Below are 24,394 nucleotides of genomic sequence, written 5' to 3' on the forward strand. Positions count from 1 at the left end.
CAAACCCAGACTCGTCCATCAGATGCCAGATAGTGAAGTGTGATCTGTCACTGTACAGAACTTGTTTCTCCTGAGTCCAGTGGTGGCAGCTAGTGATGAGCGAGTCTACTCGTTACTCGGGTTTCCCTGAGCATGCTCGGGTGGTCTCTTGAGTATTTCGTTGTTTTCGGAGATTTACTTTTCATTGCCACAGCTGCATGATTTGCGACTGCTAGACAGCCTGAATACATGTGGGGGTTGCCTGTTTGTTAGGGAATTCCCACATGTATTCAAGCTGTCTAGTAGCCGCAAATCATGCAGTAGCAGGCGACGAAAACAAAATCTCCGAGCACACCAAAATACTCAGACCACCTGAGCGTGCTCAGGGAAACCTGAGTAACGAGTAGACTCGCTCATCACTAGTGGCAGCTTTACACCACTCCAACCGACGCTTGGCATTGTGCTTGGTGACATAAGGCTGCATGCGGCAATGTTTGTTCTGATGTTATTATCAGAGGAGGTCTGGACTCTACAGTTATGGAATCAGCAAAGCGTTGTTGACTTTTTTGCCCTCTGCTCAATACTCGATGAACCTGCTCTCTAATGTTATGGGGACTCCACTATGTGGCTGAGTCTCCATTACGAGTTCTGCTAACACAGATTATATGTTGCTGAGAATGATGATCTTTTGTCAAAACCAAACATGCCGGTTTTCTCGATCAGCGGGTGATCGGCAGGTTGTTTAGTTTGAAAGATTACCATGAAAGCATCCATTCTTCAAACGCTCGTTCACCGTACTCTTGCAGTCTAAAGTTCTACAATTGATCAGCGTTCCAAATGTCATTTACTAATACAGCTGCAGTGTTCATCATCTTCCTGTTGGTGGTGTCCTTGTACATCAAAAAACTTTTTGACAGGCCTGAGGCTATTCCCCTCCTGGCCTCCTCTCTCTCAAACAGGCTGCTCCCCTTGGCCTCATTGCTCTCACACAGGCTGCTCCCCCTGGCCACCTCGCTCTCGCACAAGCTTCTCCCCATGGCCGCCTCGCTCGCACACGGGCTGCTCCCCACGGCTGCCTCGCTCTCACAGGGCTGCTCCCCGGGCCACCTCGCTCTCATAGGGGCTGCTCCCCATGGCCACCTCGCTCTCGCACGGGCTGCTCCCGATGGCCACCTCGCTCTCGCATGGGCTGCTCACCATGGCCACCTCGCTCTCACAAAGGGCTGCTCTCCATGGCCACCTGAGCTTTCGCACGGGCTGCTCCCCTTGGCCACCTCGCTCTAGCACGGGCTGCTCCCCATGGCCGCCTCGCTCTCGCACGGGCTTCTCCCCATGGCCGCCTCACTCTCACACGGGCTTCTCCCCATGGCCTCCTCGCTCTCACACGGGTTGCTCCACATGGCCGCCTTGCTCTCACACGGGCTGCTCCCCATGGCCGCCTTGCTCTCACACGGGCTACTCCCCATGGCCGCCTCGCTCTCACACGGGCTGCTCCCCATGGCCGCCTCGCTCTCACACGGGCTGCTCTCCATGGCCAATACGCTCTCACACAGGCTGCTCCCCATGGCCACCTCATTCTCACAGGGGCTGCTCCTCATGTCCCCCCACTTTTTCACACAGGAAGGTGGGGGACTCCCTCTCTCACAGACTTACCTTCAGTCTTTCAAGCACACTGCCCCCTGTGATCAAACTACTTGCCATACTACAGCCATAGGTACAGCCATAATTAAAGGGGTTGCCCAGTAATAACTTGCTGATCAGTGGTGGGTGGTGGTCCGTCTGCTGGGACCCCTACGATCGGCAGAGTGGGGCACTTTTATCCCTGTTACAAAATGGAGTCAGATATCTGATCGTCGATCCATTCATTGGCTATGTGGCGGCCGAGCACAGTGGTCACAGCCCTGGAGGGGAGAAACGTGGCAGCTGTGGGGTCACATGTGACGGCCGCTTATCCTGATGAGGGTAAAACGTGCCGCGTCATGCAGATCCCAGGGCCGGACTGGGACTAAAATTCAGCCCTGGCATTTGAAGTTACACAGGCCCACTTGTCACATGGTGACTGTATAATATCTTTGTATACTTGTAGGTTACAAGAAGTGAGGGGAGTGTAACACGACTATATAACATATAATCACAGCTGTATCCAGCATTACAGCTCAGTCCTATTTATTGCTTTTAGTTGCAGTACCAAGAAAAGCCGCTACTTTACCTACAAAACTGGATCTCGTAGATAATGAAGGGATGAGACGACCATCATTCTGATGCTCCATAAACGTTGCCTACAGCCACTTTTGGTTCCGCTGCGCAGCACGAGACCCGGTGACTCTGAAAAGCGGTGACATCAGTATCTCAGTAACGTCACCGCTCTTCAGATATTCCTGTGAAGAGCGGTATTGTTACTACCGTCACCGTCACTCTTCAGAGTCGCTGGATCTCACCAGGTCTGCGCTAGTAGTGGGGATGTCTGATAGACACCTCTCCATTACTTACACCATGGATTGATGGCAGCTAACATTACGCAGCTGACATCAACCCTAAAAATCATTACACATACCAGAAATAAATGCTCTGGCAGCTGGGAAAAGCAGTAGAGTTAGCGCTATTCCCAGGCGCCGGGTGCTAACTACAACTGTTATCATCCTTGCCTCATCTCCCTGTGAAGCATTTCTGCTGTATTTATATGCGCTAATCTCAGGCCGCTAAACGAGTGTGATCGACAATATTGAAAACGCTTGTTTCCCGGCCTCTTTACACCAACTGAGAAAGAATGAAGGGAACAGAACAATCACAATTAGATCAATCTGTCCCCATACAGTATCATGTTATTAGCAGCACAACTACAGTTTACATCGGTGATGTGCTGCTGAGAACAAGGATTTCTGTTCCCACATAAACAATCCAATCACTCGATGAATAGGCATTTTGCTTGTTAAGTACAATACACCACATAGTCCTTCATATATTATAATGTGCACCTCAGTCCTCCATATAGTATAATACATTCCTCAATCCTCCATATAGTATAATACACTCCTCCATGCTCCAAATAGTATAATACACTCCTCATAGTGCTCCATATAGTATAATATACTGCTCAGTCCTCCATATAGTAAAATACTCTCCTCAGTCCTCCATATAGTATAATACACTCCTCAGTCCTCCATATAATATAATACACTCCTCCGTGCTCCAAATAGTATAATACACTCCTCAGTCCTCCATATAGTATAATACACTCCCCATAGGCCTCCATATAGTATAATACACTCCTCATAGTCCTATATATATTAAAATACACTGCAATTCCTCCATATAGTATAATACACTCCGCAGTCCTCCATATAGTATAATACATTCCTCATAGTGCTCCATATAGTATAATGCCCCGCCATTGTCATCCATGTACTACAATTCACTTCCCATAGTATAATGCACCCCATAGTTCTTCATATAGTATAAAGTATTCCCCATAGTCCTCGATACAGTATAATGCAGCCCACATATAGTATAATGCAGCCACCCCACAGAATATATTTTAGCCCTGAGTATAATATAACCCCCCAGAGAATATAATGCAGCCCCCTCATATACACTGCGTGCGGATTAAGTTGTATTTTGATCACATGATACTTTTTATACATGTTGTCCTACTCCAAGCTGTTCAGGCTTGAGAGCCAACTACCAATTAAGTAAATCAGGTGATGTGCATCTCTGTAATGAGGAGGGGTGTTGTCTAATGACATCATCACCCTATATAAGGTGTCCCTAATTATTAGGCAACTTTCTTTACTTTGGCAAAATGGGTCAGAAGGGAGATTTGACGGGCTCTGAAAAGCCCAAAATTGTGAGATGTCTTGCAGAGGGATGCAGCAGTGTTGAAATTGCCAAACTTTTGAAGCGTGATTACCAAACAAGCGTTTCATGGCAAATGGCCAACAGGGTCGCAAGAAGCGTGTTGGGCAAAAAAGGCGCAAAATACCAGCCCATGAATTGAGGAAAATCAAGCGTGAAGCTGCCAAGATGCCATTTGCCACCAGTTTTGCCATATTTCAGAGCTGCAACATTACTGGAGTAACAAAAAGCACAAGGTGTGCGATACTCAGGGACATGGCCAAGGTAAGGAAGGCTGAAAAACGAGAAACAAGAAACATAAGATAAAACGTCAAGACTGGGCCAAGAAATATCTTAAGACTGACTTTTCAAAGGTTTTATGGACTGATGAAATGAGAGTGACCCTTGATGGGCCAGAGGCTGGATCAGTAAAGGCCAGAGAGCTCCACTCCGACTCAGACACTAGCAAGGTGGAGGTGGGGTACTGGTATGGGCTGGTATCATCAGAGTTGAACTTGTGGGACCTTTTCGGGTTGAGGATGGAGTGAAGCTCAACTCCCAGACCTAGTGCCAGTTTCTGGAAGACAACTTCTTCAAGCAGTGGTACAGGAAGAAGTCGGTATCGTTCAAGAAAAACATGATTTTCATGCAGGACAATGCTCCATCACATGCCTCCAACTACTCCACAACATGGCTGGCCAGTAAAGGTCTCAAAGAAGAAAAAATAATGACATGGCCCCTTGTTCACCTGATCTGAACCCCATAGAGAACCTGTGGTCCCTCATAAAATGTGAGATCTACAGGGAGGGAGAACAGTCCACCTCTCGGAGCAGTGTCTGGAGGCTGTGGTGGCTGCTGCACGCAATGTTGATCGTAAACAGATCAAGGAACTGACAGAATCTATGGATGGAGGCTGCTGAGTGTCATCATAAAGAAAGGGGGCTAAATTGGTCACTAATTTTGGGGGGTTTTGTTTATGCATGTCAGAAATGTTTATTTCTAAATTTTATGCAGATATATTGGTTTACTTGGTGAAAATAAACAAGTGAGATAGGAATATATTTTGCTTTTATTAAGTTGCCTAATAATTCTGCACAGTAATGTTACCTGCACAAACAGATATCCTCCTAAGGCTGCCGTCACACCAGCAGTATTTGGTCAGTATTTTACATCAGTATTTGTAGCCAAAACCAGGAGTGGATCAATCAGAGGGAAAGTATAATAGAAACATATGCACCACTTCTGCATTTATCACCCACTCCTGGTTTTGGCTATAAATACTGATGTAAAATACTGACCAAATACTGCTAGTGTGACGGCAGCCTAAGATAGCCAAATCTAAAAAAAAAAAAAACACTCCAACTTCCAAAAATATTAAGCTTTGATATTTATGAGTCTTTTGTATTGATTGAGAACATAGTTGTTGATCAATAATAAAAATAATCCTTTAAAATACAACTTGCCTAATAATTCTGCATGCAGTGAAGTATAATGCAGCCCCTGCATATATGGTAGCCCCCATATAGAGAATAATGCAGCCCTCCATAGAATGTAATACAGCCCCCCATAGAATGTAATACAGCCCACCTCCCCATAGAATATAATGTAGCCTCCATAGAATGTAATATAGCCCTCCCCCATAGAATGTAATGCACCAAGCAACCATAGAATGTAATGCAGCACAGCCCCCATAGAATGTAATACAGCACAGCCCCCATAGAATGTAATACAGCACAGCCCCCATAGAATGTAATGCAGCACAGCCCCCATAGAATGTAATACAGCACAGCCCCCATAGAATGTAATACAGCACAGCCCCCATAGAATGTAATACAGCACAGCCCCCATAGAATGTAATGCAGCACAGCCCCCATAGAATGTAATGCAGCACAGCCCCCATAGAATGTAATACAGCACAGCCCCCATAGAATGTAATACAGCACAGCCCCCATAGAATGTAATACAGCACAGCCCCCATAGAATGTAATGCAGCACAGCCCCCATAGAATGTAATGCAGCACAGCCCCCATAGAATGTAATGCAGCACAGCCCCCATAGAATGTAATGCAGCACAGCCCCCATAGAATGTAATGCAGCACAGCCCCCATAGAATGTGATAAATCCCCCCATAGAATGTAATGCAGCACAGCCCCCATAGAATGTAATGCAGCACAGCCCCCATAGAATGTAATACAGCACAGCCCCCATAGAATGTAATACAGCACAGCACCATAGAATGTAATGCAGCACAGCCCCCATAGAATGTAATACAGCACAGCCCCCATAGAATGTAATACAGCACAGCCCCCATAGAATGTAATGCAGCACAGCCCCCATAGAATGTAATACAGCACAGCCCCCATAGAATGTAATACAGCACAGCCCCCATAGAATGTAATACAGCACAGCCCCCATAGAATGTAATACAGCACAGCCCCCATAGAATGTGATAAATCCCCCCATAGAATGTAATGCAGCACAGCCCCCATAGAATGTAATGCAGCACAGCCCCCATAGAATGTAATGCAGCACAGCCCCCATAGACTGTAATGCAGCACAGCCCCCATAGAATGTAATGCAGCACAGCCCCCATAGAATGTGATAAATCCCCCCATAGAATGTAATGCAGCACAGCCCCCATAGAATGTAATGCAGCACAGCCCCCATAGAATGTAATAAATCCCCCCATAGAATGTAATACAGCACAGCCCCCATAGAATGTAATGCAGCACAGCCCCCATAGAATGTAATGCAGCACAGCCCCCAGAGAATGTAATGCAGCACAGCCCCCAGAGAATGTGATAAATCCCCCCATAGAATGTAATGCAGCACAGCCCCCATAGAATGTAATGCAGCACAGCTCCCATAGAATGTAATGCAGCACAGCCCCCATAGAATGTAATACAGCACAGCCCCCATAGAATGTGATAAATCCCCCCATAGAATGTAATGCAGCACAGCCCCCATAGAATGTAATGCAGCACAGCCCCCATAGAATGTAATGCAGCACAGCTCCCATAGAATGTGATAAATCCCCCCATAGAATGTAATGCAGCACAGCCCCCATAGAATGTAATGCAGCACAGCCCCCATAGAATGTAATGCAGCACAGCCCCCATAGAATGTGATAAATCCCCCCATAGAATGTAATGCAGACCCCCCCCCTATAGCCCCACAATCCAGTTATGTCATTGATATATTTAAAAAAACCCGCTCCGCTATCACACGTTCTCCCCGGTGTCCCCACACTATACCGTCCTATACACCAGGGGTGTCAAACTGCATTCCTCGAGGGCTGCAAACAGGTCATGTTTTCAGGATTTCCTTGTACTGCACAGGTGATAATTTAATCACCAACTCATTATTTGTGTAGGTGATTAAATTATCACCTGTGCAGTACAAGGAAATCCTGAAACATGACCTGTTTGCAGCCCTTGAGGAATGCAGTTTGACACCTCTGATGTACATGACTCATCCCTCACACCTTTCCAAAATACAATCTCATGCGAAAATATCAACCCCCCCCAAAAGAAAAAGCCTCATTTGCAAAACTGAATTTCCTTCTATTACACACAGACACAGTCCTATGTAAATAACATCACTAATGCTCCAACCTACAGTCCCAAGTGCAAAACATCACTTCCTATTCCCTGAGTTCCCTCACACACACAGCCCCATGTACATAGCATCAATCTCCAATATCATATAATCAGTCCCATGCAATCATCTGCCCTCCTCTTTGGTGTGCGGCTATGAGCACAACCTCCTGCAATCATAAAGCCACGCCCATCCCCAGAGGCCCCGCCCTTCTCTGGACGCCGCTCGTGAGCGCCTTCACGCCAGCTGTAGCGCTGTGCTTCACAGGCAGCGATCGCGGTGCATGACGGAACTTGTAGTCCACATCTCGGCATTTGCCTTGACTCTAATCAACCCTATCACAGTGTAAAAACTACAACTCCCGGCACCCCCTGCGGAGGCTGCTTTCAGCCAACTGTGGTAGTGGAGGGAAGGGAATGTTGTAGTGGAAGCGGCGGCTGCGGAGAGCGATGGCTCCTCACTGCAGGTACCGGCCGGGGGCCACAGGGGGCGGGGAGACGGAAGTTTTATGGGGGCGGCTGAACACGTGACCTGCAGGGTAAAGGGTCACGGATGTCAAATCACTTTCCCCTGCGTCTCGGAGACCTGTGGATCTGGTCAGGCGGTGGGTGCCGGAGTATTGGATAATCTGACCTGATGATCCGGGCTGGGATTGTCACATCTGAGTTGCTGGGGTGCACATTAACCCCTTATGGGCACAGCCAGTTTTTCCTCCTCTTTTTCCAAGAGCTGTAACCTTACAAGGCTGGAGTCGGTTTTTTATTCGGCAGTTTTTTTTTTTTTTTTTTTAATAGGATTAACAGCAAAAATAATCCTCCCAATAATAACAAACAGTGCAGTGGATAACACCAGTTACTTATTACCATCTGTGACAATCGGCTGTTCGCCCACTTTGGTGCCAGTTCATCATTTACTGTACAGACGGAATAATAGTTTATGTTTATTAATGTGGACTTTTCCGGACGCCGTGATACCGAATATGTTTATTTAGTTTTTGATTATTTATCTTTGGATGGGCAAAAAACAGATTTAACTTTTTTTTAAAAAAAGAGAAATCAAAAAATCTTTTGTAATTTTGTGTTACTTCTCCCATTGATAGTAACAGTGCGTCCTGCAGGTGATGGACTCTTCCTGTGTCTTGTGCTCTCTGCCAGCTGTGCCCCTCTGTGCCCCACAGGTGAGTGCCCCCCGGGGGAGCGATGGACGGTGAGGCTGAGGACTGCGGGACGTGGTGGACGCAAGAGAACAACCGCATCATCGGGAAGTGGCAGGTAAATGTCAGTCCGCTGGGCGTTACCGGCGGGGACTGCACTCGTGGCAAGAAGGGTTAAATACTTCACCATGGATTTCTTGCTGGCTGTGAAGTATATATATATATATAAAGGGAACACTCAAATAACACATCCTAGATCTGAATAAATGAAATATTCTCATTAAATACTTTGTTCTGTACAAAGCTGAATGTGCTGACAACAAAATCACACAAAAATCATCAATGGAAATCAAATTTATTAACCAATGGAGGCCTGGATTTGGAGTCACACACAAAATTAAAGTGGAATATAATGTCCCTAAAACATGTCAAAACGACGCTCAGTAGTGTGTGTGGCCTCCACGTGCCTGTATGATCTCCCTATAATGCCTGGGCATGCTCCTGATGAGGCGGCAGATGGTCTCCTAAGGGATCTCCTCCCAGACCTGGACTAAAGCATCCCCCAACTCCTGGACAGTCTGTGGTGCAACGTGACGTTGGTGGATGGTGCGAGACATGATGTCCCAGATGTGTTCAATCGGATTCAGGTCGGGGGAACGGGCGGGCCAGTCCATAGCTTCAATGCCTTCATCTTGCTGGAACTGCTGACACACTCCAGCCACATGAGGTCTGGCATTGTCCTGCATTAGGAGGAACCCAGAGCCAACCGCACAAGCATATGGTCTCACAAGGGGTCTGTGGAGCTCATCTCGGTATCTAATGGCAGTCCGGCTACCTCTGGCGAGCACATGGAGGGCTGTGCGGTCCTGCAAAGAAATGCCACCCCACACCATTACTGACCCACTGCCAAACCGGTCATATGTTGCAGGCAGCAGATCGCTCTCCACAGAGTCTCCAGACTCTGTCACATGTGCTCAGTGTGAGCGCAATAAGTGACAAAAAGAAAGCATTTAGGCTACATTCACACTAGCGTTGTGCGCCGCTGCGTCGGCGACGCAACGCACAACGCACTCAAAAATGCGGCAAAACGCACGCAAAAACGCTGCGTTTTGCGACACATGCGTCGTTTTTTGCCGAAAATCGGACGCAAGAAAAATGCAACTTGTTGCGTTTTCTTGGTCCGACGCTTGCGGCAAAAAAGACGCATGCGTCGCACAACGCAACAAACAAAAACGCATGCGTCCCCCATGTTAAATATAGGGGCGCATGACGCGTGCGTCGCCGCTGCGTCACCCGACGCACACTAGCATAATGCTAGTGTGAACGTAACCTTAGAGAATTAAAGGAAGTAGGTAGTGATGAGGCATTAAATAAATACAAAAAAATTAAATTCTGTAAAAAGCAAATCAAGGCAGCAAAGATTGAGACAGAGAGACTCATTGCCAGAGAGAGTAAAAATAATCCCAAAATATTCTTTAACTACATAAATAGTAAGAAACTAAAAAATGATAGTGTTGGCCCCCTTAAAAATAGTCTGGGTGAAATGGTGGATGAGGATGAGGAAAAAGCCAATATGCTGAATGACTTTTTTTCATCAGTATTTACACAAGAAAATCCCATGGCAGACACAATGACTAGTGATAAAAATTCCCAATTAAATGTCACCTGCTTAACCCAGCAGGACGTGCGGCGGCGTCTAAAAATCACTAAAATTGACAAATCTCCGGGCCCGGATGGGATACACCCTCGAGTACTGCAGGAATTAAGTACAGTCATTGATAGACCATTATTTTTAATCTTTAAAGACTCCATAATAACAGGGTCTGTACCACAGGACTGGCGTATAGCAAATGTGGTGCCAATATTCAAAAAGGGGACAAAAACTGAACTCGGAAATTATCGGCCAGTAAGCTTAACCTCTACTGTGGGTAAAATCCTGGAGGGCATTCTAAGGGATGCTATACTGGAGTATCTGAAGAGGAATAACCTCATGACCCAGTATCAGCACGGGTTTACTAGGGACCGTTCATGTCAGACTAATTTGATCAGTTTCTATGAAGAGGTAAGTTCCGGATTGGACCAAGGGAACCCAGTGGACGTAGTGTATATGGACTTTTCAAAAGCTTTTGATACGGTGTCACACATAAGGTTGATACATAAAATGAGAATAATGGGGATAGGGGAAAATGTGTAAGTGGGTTGAGAGCTGGCTCAGGGATAGGAAACAAAGGGTGGTTATTAATGGTGCACACTCGGACTGGGTCGCGGTTAGCAGTGGGGTACCACAGGGGTCAGTATTGGGCCCTCTTCTTTTTAACATATTTATTAATGACCTTGTAGGGGGCATTCAGAGTAGAATTTCAATATTTGCAGATGACACTAAACTCTGCAGGGTAATTAATACAGAGGAGGACAATTTTATATTACAGGATGATTTATGTAAACTAGAAGCTTGGGCTGATAAATGGCAAATGAGCTTTAATGGGGATAAATGTAAGGTCATGCACTTGGGTAGAAGTAATAAGATGTATAATTATGTGCTTAATTCTAAAACTCTGGGCAAAACCGTCAATGAAAAAGACCTGGGTGTATGGGTGGATGACAAACTCATATTCAGTGGCCAGTGTCAGGCAGCTGCTACAAAGGCAAATAAAATAATGGGATGCATTAAAAGAGGCATAGATGCTCATGAGGAGAACATAATTTTACCTCTACACAAGTCACTAGTTCGACCACACTTAGAATACTGTGCACAGTTCTGGTCTCCGGTGTATAAGAAAGACATAGCTGAACTAGAGCGGGTGCAGAGAAGAGCGACCAAGGTTATTAGAGGACTGGGGGGTCTGCAATACCAAGATAGCCCCAAGTGTAATAACCTATTTAGTTTGGAAAAACGAAGACTAAGGGGTGATCTTATGTTAATGTATGAATATATGAGGGGACAGTACAAAGACCTTTCTGATGATCTTTTTAATCATAGACCTGAGACAGGGACAAGGGGGCATCCTCTGCGTTTGGAGGAAAAAAGGTTTAAGCATAATAAGACGCGGATTCTTTACTGTAAGAGCAGTGAGACTATGGAACTCTCTGCCGTATGATGTTGTAATGAGTGATTTATTACTTAAATTTAAGAGGGGACTGGATACCTTTCTGGAAAAGTATAATGTTACAGGGTATATACACTAGATTCCTTGATAGGGCGTTGATCCAGGGAACTAGTCTGATTGCCGTATGTGGAGTCGGGAAGGAATTTTTTTCCCCAATGTGGAGCTTACTCTTTGCCACATGGTTTTTTTTTGCCTTCCTCTGGATCAACATGTTAGGGCATGTTAGGTTAGGCTATGGGTTGAACTAGATGGACTTATAGTCTTCCTTCGACCTTAATAACTATGTAACTATGTAACCTGCTTTCATCTGTGAAGGGCACAGGGCGCCAGTGGCGAATTTGCCAATCCTGGTGTTCTGTGGCAAATGCCAAGCGTCCTGCACGGTGTTGGGCTGTGAGCACAACCCCCATCTGTGGACATCGGGCACTCAGACCATCCTCATGGAGTCGATTTCTAACCATTTGTGCAGACACATGCACATTTGTGACCTGCTGGAGGTCATTTTGCAGGGCTCTGACAGTGCTCCTCCTGTTCCTCCTTGCACAAAGGCTGGGGTAGTGGTCCTGCTGCTGGGTTGTTGCCCTCCTACAGCCCCCTCCACGTCTCCTGGTGTACTGGCCTGTCTCCTGGTAGCGCCTCCAGCCTCTGGACACTACACTGACGGACACAGCAAACCTTCTTGCCACAGCTCCCATTGATGTGCCATCCTGGATGAGCTGCACTACCTGAGCCACTTGTGTGGGTTGTAGAGTCCGTCTCATGCTACCATGAGTGTGAAAGCACAACCAACATTCAAAAGTGACCAAAACATCAGCCAGAAAGCATTGGTACTGAGATGTGGTATGTAGTCCCTACCTGCAGTACCACTCCTTTATTGAGTGTGTGTCTTGATAATTGCCAATAATTTCCATCTGTTGTCTATTCCATTTGCACAACAGCATGTGGAATTGATTGTCAATCAGTGTTGCTTCCTAAGTGGACAGTTTGACTTCACTGAAGTTTGATTTACTTGGATTCTGTTGTTTAAGTGTTCCTTTTATTTTTTTGAGCAGTGTATATACTGTATATTACTTGCTTGTTTTATCAGGAGGCAGAAGCCATCCCAGACGTTCTCATTAGGAAACAGAGGAGGCAGCAGTGTCACTCCGACCTTTTCCACCTGGTCCAGAAACTCCAAGGTAGCGGCTGCTGGGAGCGCCGGGGTCCTCTCATCGCTGCTGTGTCTAATGAGTTACATGACAAGGATCGGTGTTGTCTCAGATCTCTCGCTCTCCTGTGTGCTCCTGACTAATCCCACCTCTTTGAGCTGATGATCCAGAGCTGTGCTGGAAGCCACTGACTGATGAATGTTTAAAACCACACAACCAGCACAGCCTTACTACACTGTGCTCAGCTCTGCTGCATCCTCTGCAGATATCTGGCACATCATAGCTGTCCTAGGTGTTTTTACATCATTGATGTGTTTGCTGGTTTCCAACAGAGCTCAACTCTCCTGCACAATGGAGCACAGCAGAGCTGACACAAGCAGGACCGAAGTGTGTTTGTTGCCTTCTGCTCACAGATCAACGATGCAAAACGGCAAATGCTGCTTTGTTGATGCATATGGCATAAGATAGTCCTCTGCCATGTGCATCAAGAGAATGGCATTCACAGTTTTACATCACTAATCTGTATGCTAAAAGCATCAAACGCGCCTAGCCCTGCTAAGTTATTAAATGCTCCATTGTGCAGTCAGAGTGGAGTGTGTTTCCTAGGAATGCTGTTTTTCTGAGAATCTGGCAGCTTTTGATCTAAACTGGACTTGTGCTCCTGAGAACAATGGCAGCCTGTGCACACTGAGCGATCTATTACTGATCTATGCACCTGTTATCTGCGGTCTGCCTGCCTGTGTAAACAGGGTATTAACTGACCGCCGATCAGCTTTCATTTTGTGCCGCAAGTCGAGTAGTATAAACCCACCGTATACAGACTGTGCCGTACACTGTTGATTTTTCAAGGTTAATTTAATATTTGCTTTTCTCCTTCGCCTCATTGGGGGACACAGGACCATGGGTTATGCTGCTGTCACTAGGAGGCTGACACTAAGCTGAGACAAAAAAGGGTTAGCTCCTCCCCTGCAGTATACACCCTCATGCTGGCTTCCAGAGACCCAGTTTAAGCTTAGTGTCCGTAGGAGGCACACTGATTTTTAACCCTATGGGTTTTTTTCTCTTTTTTCTTTTTCTTTTTTCTTTTATCTATTCCGGACGAAGGGGGCGACGGACTCTTCTAAGGTCCGATCTCCCCCGAATCAACAACAGGCGAGCACGGGAGTTTCACCTCACCGTATCCTCTCCTGCGACGTGGGAGCCACTGCCTGAGCTGTCCTTTTTTGGGCGACGGTTTCTCCCCTAATGGGCCCCGATCTCCCCTTTTGTTATACAGACGAGCACTGGTGTTCTTACCTCCAGTATCCTCCTCTGCAGCCAGGCCTTTTTATTGCCGGACATCTGCCCTGTCCACTAGGTCCTACCCTCGGCTGTACAGTGGCTTTATCCCCGTGGCGTCCGTGCAGACCACACTGCATCACCAATGTGACTTGTGACTCAGGTGGTGGACGGTTCCTCTCCACCCCCCATCTGGGGCCGGTGGATAGAGGCTTCCCAACCCCTGCACCGTTCCTATTGCATGGCACCCCCCTCCATATCAGGGTAAGTGCCAGGTGGGGGGATTGGGGGGGGGGGGGTCGCCAGCGGTCAGGAGGGCTCCTCATCCCTGGGACACCATCTGCAGGCTGTTTCCGTCATTGGGCGGTGTCCCCGTCTTTTTCCGGCGCTTGCGACCGCGCGCCGGGCCGAGGCCGCAAATTTAGCCCCCGGCTTCGGCCTAGCCGCTGTCGCCGCCGTTAAGCTCCGCCCACTCCGACGCGTCACAGCGGCGCCGCCCCCCGCTCCTGGCGCTTCTCGCAGCCGCCGAGATCTCTCCCCTGATCTCGGCGGCCATCTTGGTCCCTCTCCTCAGCGCCGCAGCTCCTGCCTGTCGCATCTCCGGTGTGTCAGTGGCCACGTGCAGCCGGCTTCCTCTTCTCAGAGAGAAATTCTCAGCAGTTCGTCTCTCCTGGATAGCGGGACACAGGACCGGGGTAAGGAGACTTCCTTAGCTCCCCTCTGCAGCGCCGCCCTCTCAGACTTGGTTACACTATATAGACCCTGTAATTTTTTCTGCATTAGAATCATGTCGCAGTCAAGGTCTAAAAAATCCTCTAAGGTGCATACAACCTTTTTTTCTGCGTGTACCACCTGCCAGGCCCCACTCCCCAGGCCCCAAAGCTCTCCCCTCTGCCCTGCCTGCGATGCCCCATGTGCCCAGGAGCCCTCCACCGCCACCGACCCTGGCGTACCTAGCCCCCCCCCCCCCCCCGTGGGTCGCCTCGCTTTCACAGTCCGTGGATTTTTTAGCTAACGCCATCAAATCCATTCAAAATCCTCCCGGGGAACGAGGCAATCCGTTACAGGTTTTAAGAGATCCCTCCATAGCAGGGGAATCGTCGGCCAGCAGGGGCCGCTCTCCTCTTAAGGAGGTACGGTCGTCCAGAAAACGGACCCGTACTACCTCTCCTGAGCGTTCACCCCGCCATTCAGACTCTGGCAGCTCCACCTCTCGTTCTCCCTCTTTGGGGGCTCGCAGCGTTCAAGACTCTGAACATGAGTCCGAGATATCTTTGGACCCGGAGGCTCCGGAGTTCAGAGCCACGGTTGACTCCCTCATTGTAGCAGTCAATCACGCACTGAAGGTGGATGACGATTCTAATTCCGCACCGGAACACGCGGTCTCCTTTTCCAGAACCAAGCGTTCTCATAAATCTTTTGCCTCTCATCCAGCCTTCCTGGATATAGTCAGGCGTCACAGGGAGCGCCCAGACAAGCGCTTCACGGGTAAGAAGGACTTGGTTTCCAAGTATCCCTTCTCAGCTGATCTCGTGAAAGACTGGACGGATCCCCCTACTGTAGATCCGCCGGTCTCGCGCCTGGCCTCTAAGACTCTTCTCTCAGTTCCGGAGGGCGCTTCAATTAAGAGCCCCACCGAACGCCAGATAGACTCTCTAGCTCGCTCTGTGTACGAAGCCTCTGGCTCGTCCCTGTCTCCCTCCTTCGCCGCGGCTTGGGTGTCCAAGGCTATGGTTTCCTGGGCGGATGCCCTAGCGAAATCCATTAATGAGCAGGATCTCCCCTCTGAAATGGCGGACCTGGCTAAGCAGCTAGCCATGGCCAGTGATTATGTTATGTTCGCATCTCTCGACGCGGCAAATTGCGCAGCTTCGGCGGCTTCCAACGCCATCGCTATTCGAAGGGCCCTTTGGCTCAGAGATTGGCGCGCAGATTCTTCCTCTAAGAAATCCCTGATTTCTCTCCCTTTTCAAAGCGGGCGTCTTTTCGGCGAAAAGCTTGACCAGCTTATTTCCGACGCCACAGGGGGAAAGAGCAAGTTTCTTCCCCAACAGAGGCCCAAGGCGGCTTTCCAGCGCCAGCCTTATTTTCGTTTTCGGCCCTTTCGTACCAGCTCTGCCTGGTCCAATCCCTCCGGCCTTCCCAGATCGGACCGTTCCGCCCGCGCAGACAGAGACGCTCGTCCATCCTTCAGACCTAATCCTTCCTGGCGCAGGAAACCGAGGCAGCCCAGAACCAGAGGTTCGAGACCCCCCAGATTCCCTTCACAATGACTCGGGAACGGCGCCAGTCGATACCAGCAGAGTAGGCGGTCGTCTACTCCTTTTTCAGCAAGCCTGGCTCTCCGTCGTTCACGACGAGTGGGTCAGGGATCTGGTATCATCTGGCTACAAGATAGAGTTCTCCTCCCCCCCTCCAACCCGGTTCTTCCCCTCTCGTCTTCCCAGTTCGGGAGCTCAGTCTCGCGCCCTCCTTTGCGCCATCCACTCCCTCCGCCAGAGCGGGGTCATCGTGCCGGTCCCGGAACACGAGAGGTTCAGAGGCTTCTACTCAAACCTCTTCGTCGTGCCAAAGAAGGACGGGACAGTGCGTCCCATTTTGGATCTGAAGCTCCTGAACAAGTGCGTGAGAGTCCGGCACTTCAGGATGGAATCGCTCAGATCAGTCATCTCTTCCATGGAAAGAGGGGAATTCTTGGCCTCGATAGACATCAAGGATGCCTATCTTCACATCCCGATTTTCCCGCCTCATCAGAGGTTCCTCCGCTTTGCCATTCGGGAGGACCACTTCCAGTTCACGGCCTTACCCTTCGGTCTCGCCACGGCGCCCAGGGTGTTCACCAAGGTCATGGCGGCTGTCATGGCCATTCTTCACTCTCGAGGAGTCGTCGTGCTACCTTATTTAGACGATCTCCTCATAAAGGGCCCGTCTTTTCAGGCCTGCGAGTCAAGCGTCCACATTACCCTGGATTCTCTTTCGCGCCTGGGCTGGCTGATCAACTTGGACAAGTCATCTCCCGTTCCTTCCCGTCGGATCTCCTTTCTAGGTAGGATCCTGGACACCTCAAGGGGGCTGGTTTTGCTTCCTCGGTCCAAGGTCCAAGCGCTCCAACAGGGAGTCCGTTCACTCTGCCATTCTCGCCCGCGAACCATTCGGTTCGCCATGAAGATCCTGGGGAAGATGGTTGCGGCAATCGAAGCCGTTCCCTTTGCTCAACTCCATCTCCGCCCCTTGCAACAGGCTCTGCTGGACAACTGGGACAGGAGTCTCTTTTCTCTCGACCTCCCTTGTCCTCTGTCCCCAAGGGTCAGACATTCTCTCATTTGGTGGACCCTGGGACCATCTCTTCTCCAGGGGAAGTCCTTCCTTCCGATCCGCTGGTTAGTGGTGACCACCGACGCCAGTCTTCTTGGCTGGGGGGCGGTGTTTCTTCACCACTCGGCCCAGGGCCGTTGGACTGTTCGGGAATCCAGTCTCCCCATCAACATTCTGGAGATTCGTGCTATCAGACTTGCTCTGAGTCACTTCCACGCTCTGCTCGCGGGTCACCCTATAAGAGTCCAATCGGACAACGTCACGGCGGTGGCTTACATCAACCACCAGGGGGGTACCCGCAGCAGGGCGGCGATGAGGGAAGTCTCCCTCATCCTTCGTTGGGCCGAGACCAACCACTCCATCATCTCGGCGGTGCATATTCCGGGAGTCGAGAACTGGGCGGCGGACTTCCTGAGCCGCCAGGGCCTTGCCTCGGGGGAGTGGGAACTTCACCCAGAGGCTTTTCACCAGATCTGTCTTCGCTGGGGGACCCCGGACGTGGATCTGATGGCGTCCAGATGGAACGCCAAAGTCCACAACTTCATTGCTCGATCTCGGGATCCCCAGGCCATAGGAGTGGACACGCTGATCTCTCCGTGGCATCATTTTCAGCTCCCATACGTGTTCCCTCCCCTTCCCTTACTGCCGAAGGTCATCCGAAAGATCAGGATGGAGGGAGTTCCGGTCATTCTGGTCGCCCCAGACTGGCCTCGTCGCGCGTGGTACGCGGAACTCGTCCAGCTCGTAGCCGACGTCCCCTTGCGGTTGCCAGACCGCCCAGACCTACTTCGCCAAGGACCGATCTACCATCAGAGCTCAGGGGCCCTACGTTTAACGGCGTGGCTGTTGAAACCTGGATTCTAGCTCGCGCTGGTTTCTCTCAGCAGGTCATTCCCACCATGCTAAGTGCTCGCAAGGCGTCTTCTGCCTCTATCTACCACCGTGTCTGGAAGACCTTCTTCTCTTGGTGCAGGCTCCGAGGGCACCCTCCGCTCAGGTTCTCCATCCCTTGTATCCTGAATTTCCTTCAGTCTGGTCTGGATTCTGGTTTGGCCCTGAGCTCTCTTAAAGGCCAGATCTCAGCCTTATCCGTGCTGTTCCAGCGTAGGATCGCCACCAACCTTCAGGTCAAGACTTTCATTCAGGGAGTCTCCCATGTTGTTCCTCCCTACAGGATGCCGTTGGAGACCTGGGATCTCAACTTGGTCCTGGGGGTTCTCCAGGAACCTCCGTTCGAACCCCCTTCAAGAGGTTCCGCTCTCTGTCCTCTCTTGGAAGGTCGCCTTCCTGGTAGCGGTGACGTCCATCAGAAGGGTTTCAGAGCTCGCCGCTCTATCCTGCCGGGCACCTTTCCTTGCCTTTCATCAGGACAAGGTAGTCCTACGTCCTTCTCTGGCGTTTCTTCCCAAGGTGGTCTCTTCTTTCCACCTTAACGAGGACATCATTCTTCCCTCCTTTTGTCCGCAGCCCAAACATAGGGTCGAGAAGGCTCTCCATACTCTGGACGTGGTAAGGGCCCTCAGGAGGTACATTTCCAGAACGGCTCACTTCAGAAAATCGGATGCCCTTTTCGTGCTCCCGGAGGGTCACAGAAAGGGTTTGGCTGCGTCAAAATCCACTATAGCCAGATGGATCCGATCTGCTATCCAGGAATCCTATCGGGTCAGGGGCAGTCCTATCCCGGCGGGGATTAGAGCTCACTCCACTCGGTTGATGGGTGCTTCCTGGGCCATCCGGCACCAGGCATCAGCGGAGCAGGTTTGCAAGGCCGCAACGTAGTCCAGCCTGCATACCTTCACAAAGCATTACAATATTCACACCCAATCCTCTGCGGACGCGGCCCTTGGCAGGTGTATCCTGCAGGCGGCCGTTGCGCATTTGTAGTCTGATGGTACACGGAGTTACTTGGTTGTATTGTTTCCCTCCCAGGGACTGCTTTGGGACGTCCCATGGTCCTGTGTCCCCCAATGAGGCGAAGGAGAAATAGGGATTTTTGTGTGTACTCACCGTAAAATCCTTTTCTCCGAGCCACTCATTGGGGGACACAGCACCCACCCTGATAGCCTTACGGCTTGTTATCTTTTTTAGTCTTTGACTGTTGTTTGACATGTTATGTTCCAATGTTTTTTTGATATATTGTTCTCATTATCCTACTGCTTTTGCACTTAACTGGGTCTCTGGAAGCCAGCATGAGGGTGTATACTGCAGGGGAGGAGCTAACCCTTTTTTGTCTCAGCTTAGTGTCAGCCTCCTAGTGACAGCAGCATAACCCATGGTCCTGTGTCCCCCAATGAGTGGCTCGGAGAAAAGGATTTTACGGTGAGTACACACAAAAATCCCTATTTTTTCCCCTTGTCTAATTGCAGGATTACCCCCGACAATTCCCGCCCTTCCCCTGGAGCTCAGTGTCGTGTATAACATGGTGATCATTCACAGTAATCTGAGTGGCAGTGGATTCCTTGCTGAACACTCGGTGCAGGTGGAGGACGCCCTGCGCAGAGGTGAGGAGCGTCAGAGTGGTGTTCTAGGTAGTGATTAGTGATGAGCGGTTCCCAGGACCCTGGTCCAGAGGCCACCTCTGTATCCCATGACTGCCAATATCCCTGGCTATGTTATTATTTTAACTGGCCGTTGTGTATATATCACGCTACAATGATATAGTCACTGTGTACATACAGTACATTACTGATCCTGAGTTACATCCTGTATTATACCCCAGAGCTGCACTCACTATTCTGCTGGTGCAGTCACTGTGTACATACATTACATTACTGATCCTGAGTTACATCCTGTATTATACCCCAGAGCTGCACTCACTATTCTGCTGGTGCAGTCACTGTGTACATACATTACATTACTGATCCTGAGTTACATCCTGTATTATACCCCAGAGCTGCACTCACTATTCTGCTGGTGCAGTCACTGTGTACATACAGTACATTACTGATCCTATACTGATCCTAAGTTACATCCTGTATTATACTCCAGAGCTGCACTCACTATTCTGCTGGTGCAGTCACTGTGTACATACATTACTTTACTGATCTGTACTGATCCTGAGTTACATCCTGTATTATACCCCAGAGCTGCACTCACTATTCTGCTGGTGATTTTCATCCTTCCACAGACGTGGTGTACTGTGGGGTCACTGCCCGCTGCAGTGTAGGTGGGTAATGAGCTGTGGCCTCTCTTGTACCCGTGCAGTGGTGGAAGCTTTGGGACAGGGTGACGCGGTCGGTGCTGGACTTTGGGAGAAGATTCTGGCAGCGGACGGCTCCTTGGAAATGACTTCTGCGCTGCACAGACTGGCCGGGCTGCGCTGCGCCCTTTGGATGTCCAGTGGTCTGTTACACGAGGCTGCGGAGCTGTTTTCTTTACTCGCCCATGTAGGTGAATTGAGATGCTTTTCTGGATGTGCCCTCTCTCCCGCTTATTTCAGGGGGTAGCAGTTTCCAGAGGTCGGGTATATTGGGTAAATGTGACCCCCATCCAAGTAATTTCTTTGGGAACAATATTTGTTTTGGGGTGGAGGTCTACGGTTGTGAAATGTTAATGCATTCTCTCGGCTCCCATGATGCTTTGACTTTCTCCAGACTCCAGACCTCCATAGACGTTCTCACAAGGAGGACGACCTGTTACCACTGATCAGAGCGTGGACAGCGCCCCCGGAGGAGCCAGAGACCATCCGCACGGTCCAGACCTCCAGCCACGTAAAGGACGTCCTCTACAACGCTGCCTGCCTCCTCCAAGGTAATTCTGATCATCGACCTCATATAGCGGAAGTGATGAGATCTGTATATTATTAAAGGGACAGTGCAGGGTTGTAAAACATGGCAGCTTTTTCCCTATAACAGCGCCACCACCTGACTGTGGTTGTGTCTGGTATTTCTGGAAATCAAGGGAACATCATATGTGGCTTTCTGTGTGAACAGAGACTAAAAATATGTAAATCTGGGAAAGATACTTAAACCAAATGATTTACTAAGTCAATTTCCTTTTAACCCTTTCCTGACATGGATGTACATGCCTTGGGGTCCGGGTGTATGGAGTGGGTTCAGGAGCTTGCTCTGATTGCTGCTGTTTTACCTCCTCATGGCCGCTGTCAGTCGCTGACAATGACATTTAATTCTTTGAGGTGCCATTTAGTAACCCATGGGCCCCTTCACTTCCACCCTTGACATAATCAGGGGGTGCCGCTTATGTTTGATAGCAGCCCCTTATCGCTGCCATATTTATGCACCTGTGGAGACAAGTCCGTGGCTCGCCATCATACAGAATCTCACCATATACTGCAATACCAGAGTATTCAGTCCCTTGTGCAAGCGTATCCAGCAATCCCAGGTCCAATTTCACTGGGGGGGAGGAGAGTGGGTATAATAATTTTACACACACCCTGTTAAATTGCCAGATTTTTGTCATGGAAAAAATTGTACCAAGAATAATTATTTCCAAACTTTTTCCACCTTTGACGTCACCCATCCATAATCTGTGTAAATCTATTGAAAAATAAAAAATTCTAGCTCTGGCTCTGTCATTCCAAAACTAATTTTCTGGTGAAGCCATTGACTGATATTTGAAGCTTTTCATTATTCCCTCCATCTTGAATAAAGCCTCAGTTCTAGCTTCCAAAAAAAACAGCCCCAAAGCCTAATGCTGCCTCCACCATGCGTCACTGTGGGTATGCTGTTTTTTTTGTGATGTGCAGTGTTGGCTTTCTGCTAAACACACTATTTGGAATTATGGCCAAAAAATTCAGCCGTGGTCTCATCAGACCATAATACCTTTTCCCACATGCTTTTGGCAGACTTTATGTAGGTTTTGGTAAAACATATCCGAGCTTGGATGTTTTTCTTTGTAAGAAAAAGCTTCCATCTTTCCATCCTACCCCATAGGTCAGACATATGGAGAATATGGGAGATTGTTGTCACATACAGTACACAAACAGAAATTCTTGCAGCTCCTTTATTGTTGCTGTAGACTTCTTGGCAGCGTCCCACACTAATTTTTTTCTCGTGTTTTCTTCAATTTTTGACGGTAGTCCAGTTGTAGGTAATGCCACTGCTGTGCCAAATGTAAGCCACTTCTTGATGATGTCTTCACAGAAAAACATGGGATCCAATGCCTTATAATAAATATATATATACCGTATATACTCGTGTATAAGCCAAGTTTTTCTGCCCCTTTTATTGGCTGAAAAAGATCCCCCTCGGCTTATACACGAGTCACGGTCCCAGTGCGGAAGTCCCCAGTGTCCCCAGAACATGTCTGCAGCCTCGGTAAGTATTCCAGTGGCTGCTGACAGGGCCTGCGGTCGGCGTTGGCACCGAGAGAAGTGTCGGTGTTCTGAGGAGGAGGGGACACTGGCGCACTATGGGGGCCAGGTGCCTGTGCTGCTGCTTGCTCAGGACACCGGCACTTGCGATATTCACCTGTCCCCGTTCCACTGCCGAGCTGTATCTTCCGCGTCCTCTAACTGTGACCTTGAGGTCAGAGGGCGCGATGACGTGGTTAGTACGCGCCCTCTGCCGGAACAGTCACTGCAGAGAGTCGGCGACGCTGAGGAGCAGCGGACAGCTATGAGAGGTGAGTATGTCATTTTTTTTATTGCAGCAGATATACTGTAATCATATCTGCATAAACTGCACTGATAATGATGAGCATTATATGGGGCAAATTTTCTCTGACGCCCATGATGGCACCACGGAGAGGGGTTCCGCCCACCAAGGACAGGAAACCTACAGATAAAAAGGCGGTACCTCTCTCCCTCATCAGTTGGTTTCCTGTCCTTGATGGGAGACCTACAGAAAACGACGTCGTCGTGGGAGTAACTACAGACGCAAGCCCCAGTGAGTGGGGGGCACACCTGAATGACCTATTAGCTCAAGGGTACTTGGCCGCCGAGTCTCTGCTGGTCGCTCTCACCTCTGCACGTAGAGTTAGCGACATACCGGCTCTATCTGCTAACCCTCCTTTCACTCAATTCCTTGATGATAGGGTTGTTCTTAAAACAGATCCAGCATATCTCCCAAAAGTAGCATCCCGATTCCATAGGACACAAGAGATATCTCTTCCCTCCTTTTGTCCTAACCCCAAAAACAAGGAGGAAGAGTCCTTACATACATTGGATGGTAGGAGATGCCTGATGCATTACATAGAAGCCACCAGAGAGAGTAGGGAGGACGGCTCTCTTTTTGTGTGCTTTCAGGGTTCCCGGAAGGGTAAAAAAGCCTCCAAAGGAGCTTTGGCAAGATGGATCACGGACGCCATCAGCCTATTGTACTCATCAAGTGGGGTACCTGTCCCGGGAAATATCAGGGCTCACTCAACGAGAGCAGTTGCAACCTCATGGGCGGAGAAGGCTGGAGCCTCAATCGATCAGATATGTAGAGCCGTTACCTGGTCTTCACCATCTACATTGTATAATCACTATAGACTGGACCTTATCTCCTCTTCGGACCTTACTTTCGGTAAAAGGGTTCTGGAAGCCGTGGTCCCTCCCTAATGTACAGTCTTTGCAATTCTATCCGTGGTGCCGTCATGGGCGTCAGAGAAAAATATAGTTCCTACCGATAACGGTATTTCTCTGAGCCCATGACGGCACCCGTACATTCCCTCCCTTCACTTATGGGTGTGCACATTAATGTAGTGCCCTATGCCAATTATCTAAATAGTCACGCGGTATCTCAATTAAGTTTTCAAGTAATGTTAAAATTAAGACTTTATTCCTTAGTCTCCCATCGTTCTCTAGTAAACAACTGATGCGGGAGAGAGGTACCGCCTTTTTATCTGTAGGTTTCCTGTCCTTGGTGGGTGGTCCCCTCTCTCCGTGGTGCCGTCATGGGCTCAGAGAAATACCGTTATTGGTAAGAACTATATTTTTCTATGGAGCATCTTATGGGGCCATAATCAACCTTTATGCAGCATTATATGGGGTATATTTTCTATGAAGCATCTTATGGGGCCATCATGAACTTTATGGAGCATTA

At 49.0% G+C, this 24,394-nt stretch overlaps 1 protein-coding gene across 5 annotated transcripts in view; it reads left to right on the forward strand.

Moving 5' to 3' along the window:
* The first annotated feature begins 7,761 nt into the window (after nt 1–7,761).
* The window catches only part of FANCG (FA complementation group G), a 40,226-nt gene continuing 23,593 nt past the window's right edge, over nt 7,762–24,394 (forward strand). For 2 of the 5 annotated variants that reach the window (XM_069748035.1, XM_069748063.1), the window contains exons 1-6: nt 7,762–7,873; nt 8,585–8,678; nt 12,755–12,845; nt 19,775–19,909; nt 20,613–20,794; nt 21,002–21,158. In XM_069748035.1, coding sequence (XP_069604136.1) covers nt 8,607–8,678; nt 12,755–12,845; nt 19,775–19,909; nt 20,613–20,794; nt 21,002–21,158 — 637 coding nt within the window. In that variant the 5' untranslated portion in view covers nt 7,762–7,873; nt 8,585–8,606. Of the gene's footprint in view, nt 7,874–7,993; nt 8,012–8,506; nt 8,679–12,754; nt 12,846–19,774; nt 19,910–20,612; nt 20,795–21,001; nt 21,159–24,394 lie in introns of those variants that run through there. The other 3 variants (XM_069748054.1, XM_069748026.1, XM_069748044.1) reach the window with 3 other exon arrangements.

The sequence above is a fragment of the Ranitomeya imitator genome, chromosome 1, assembly GCF_032444005.1.
Source record: "Ranitomeya imitator isolate aRanImi1 chromosome 1, aRanImi1.pri, whole genome shotgun sequence".
In the NCBI taxonomy this organism is placed as follows: domain Eukaryota; kingdom Metazoa; phylum Chordata; class Amphibia; order Anura; family Dendrobatidae; genus Ranitomeya; species Ranitomeya imitator.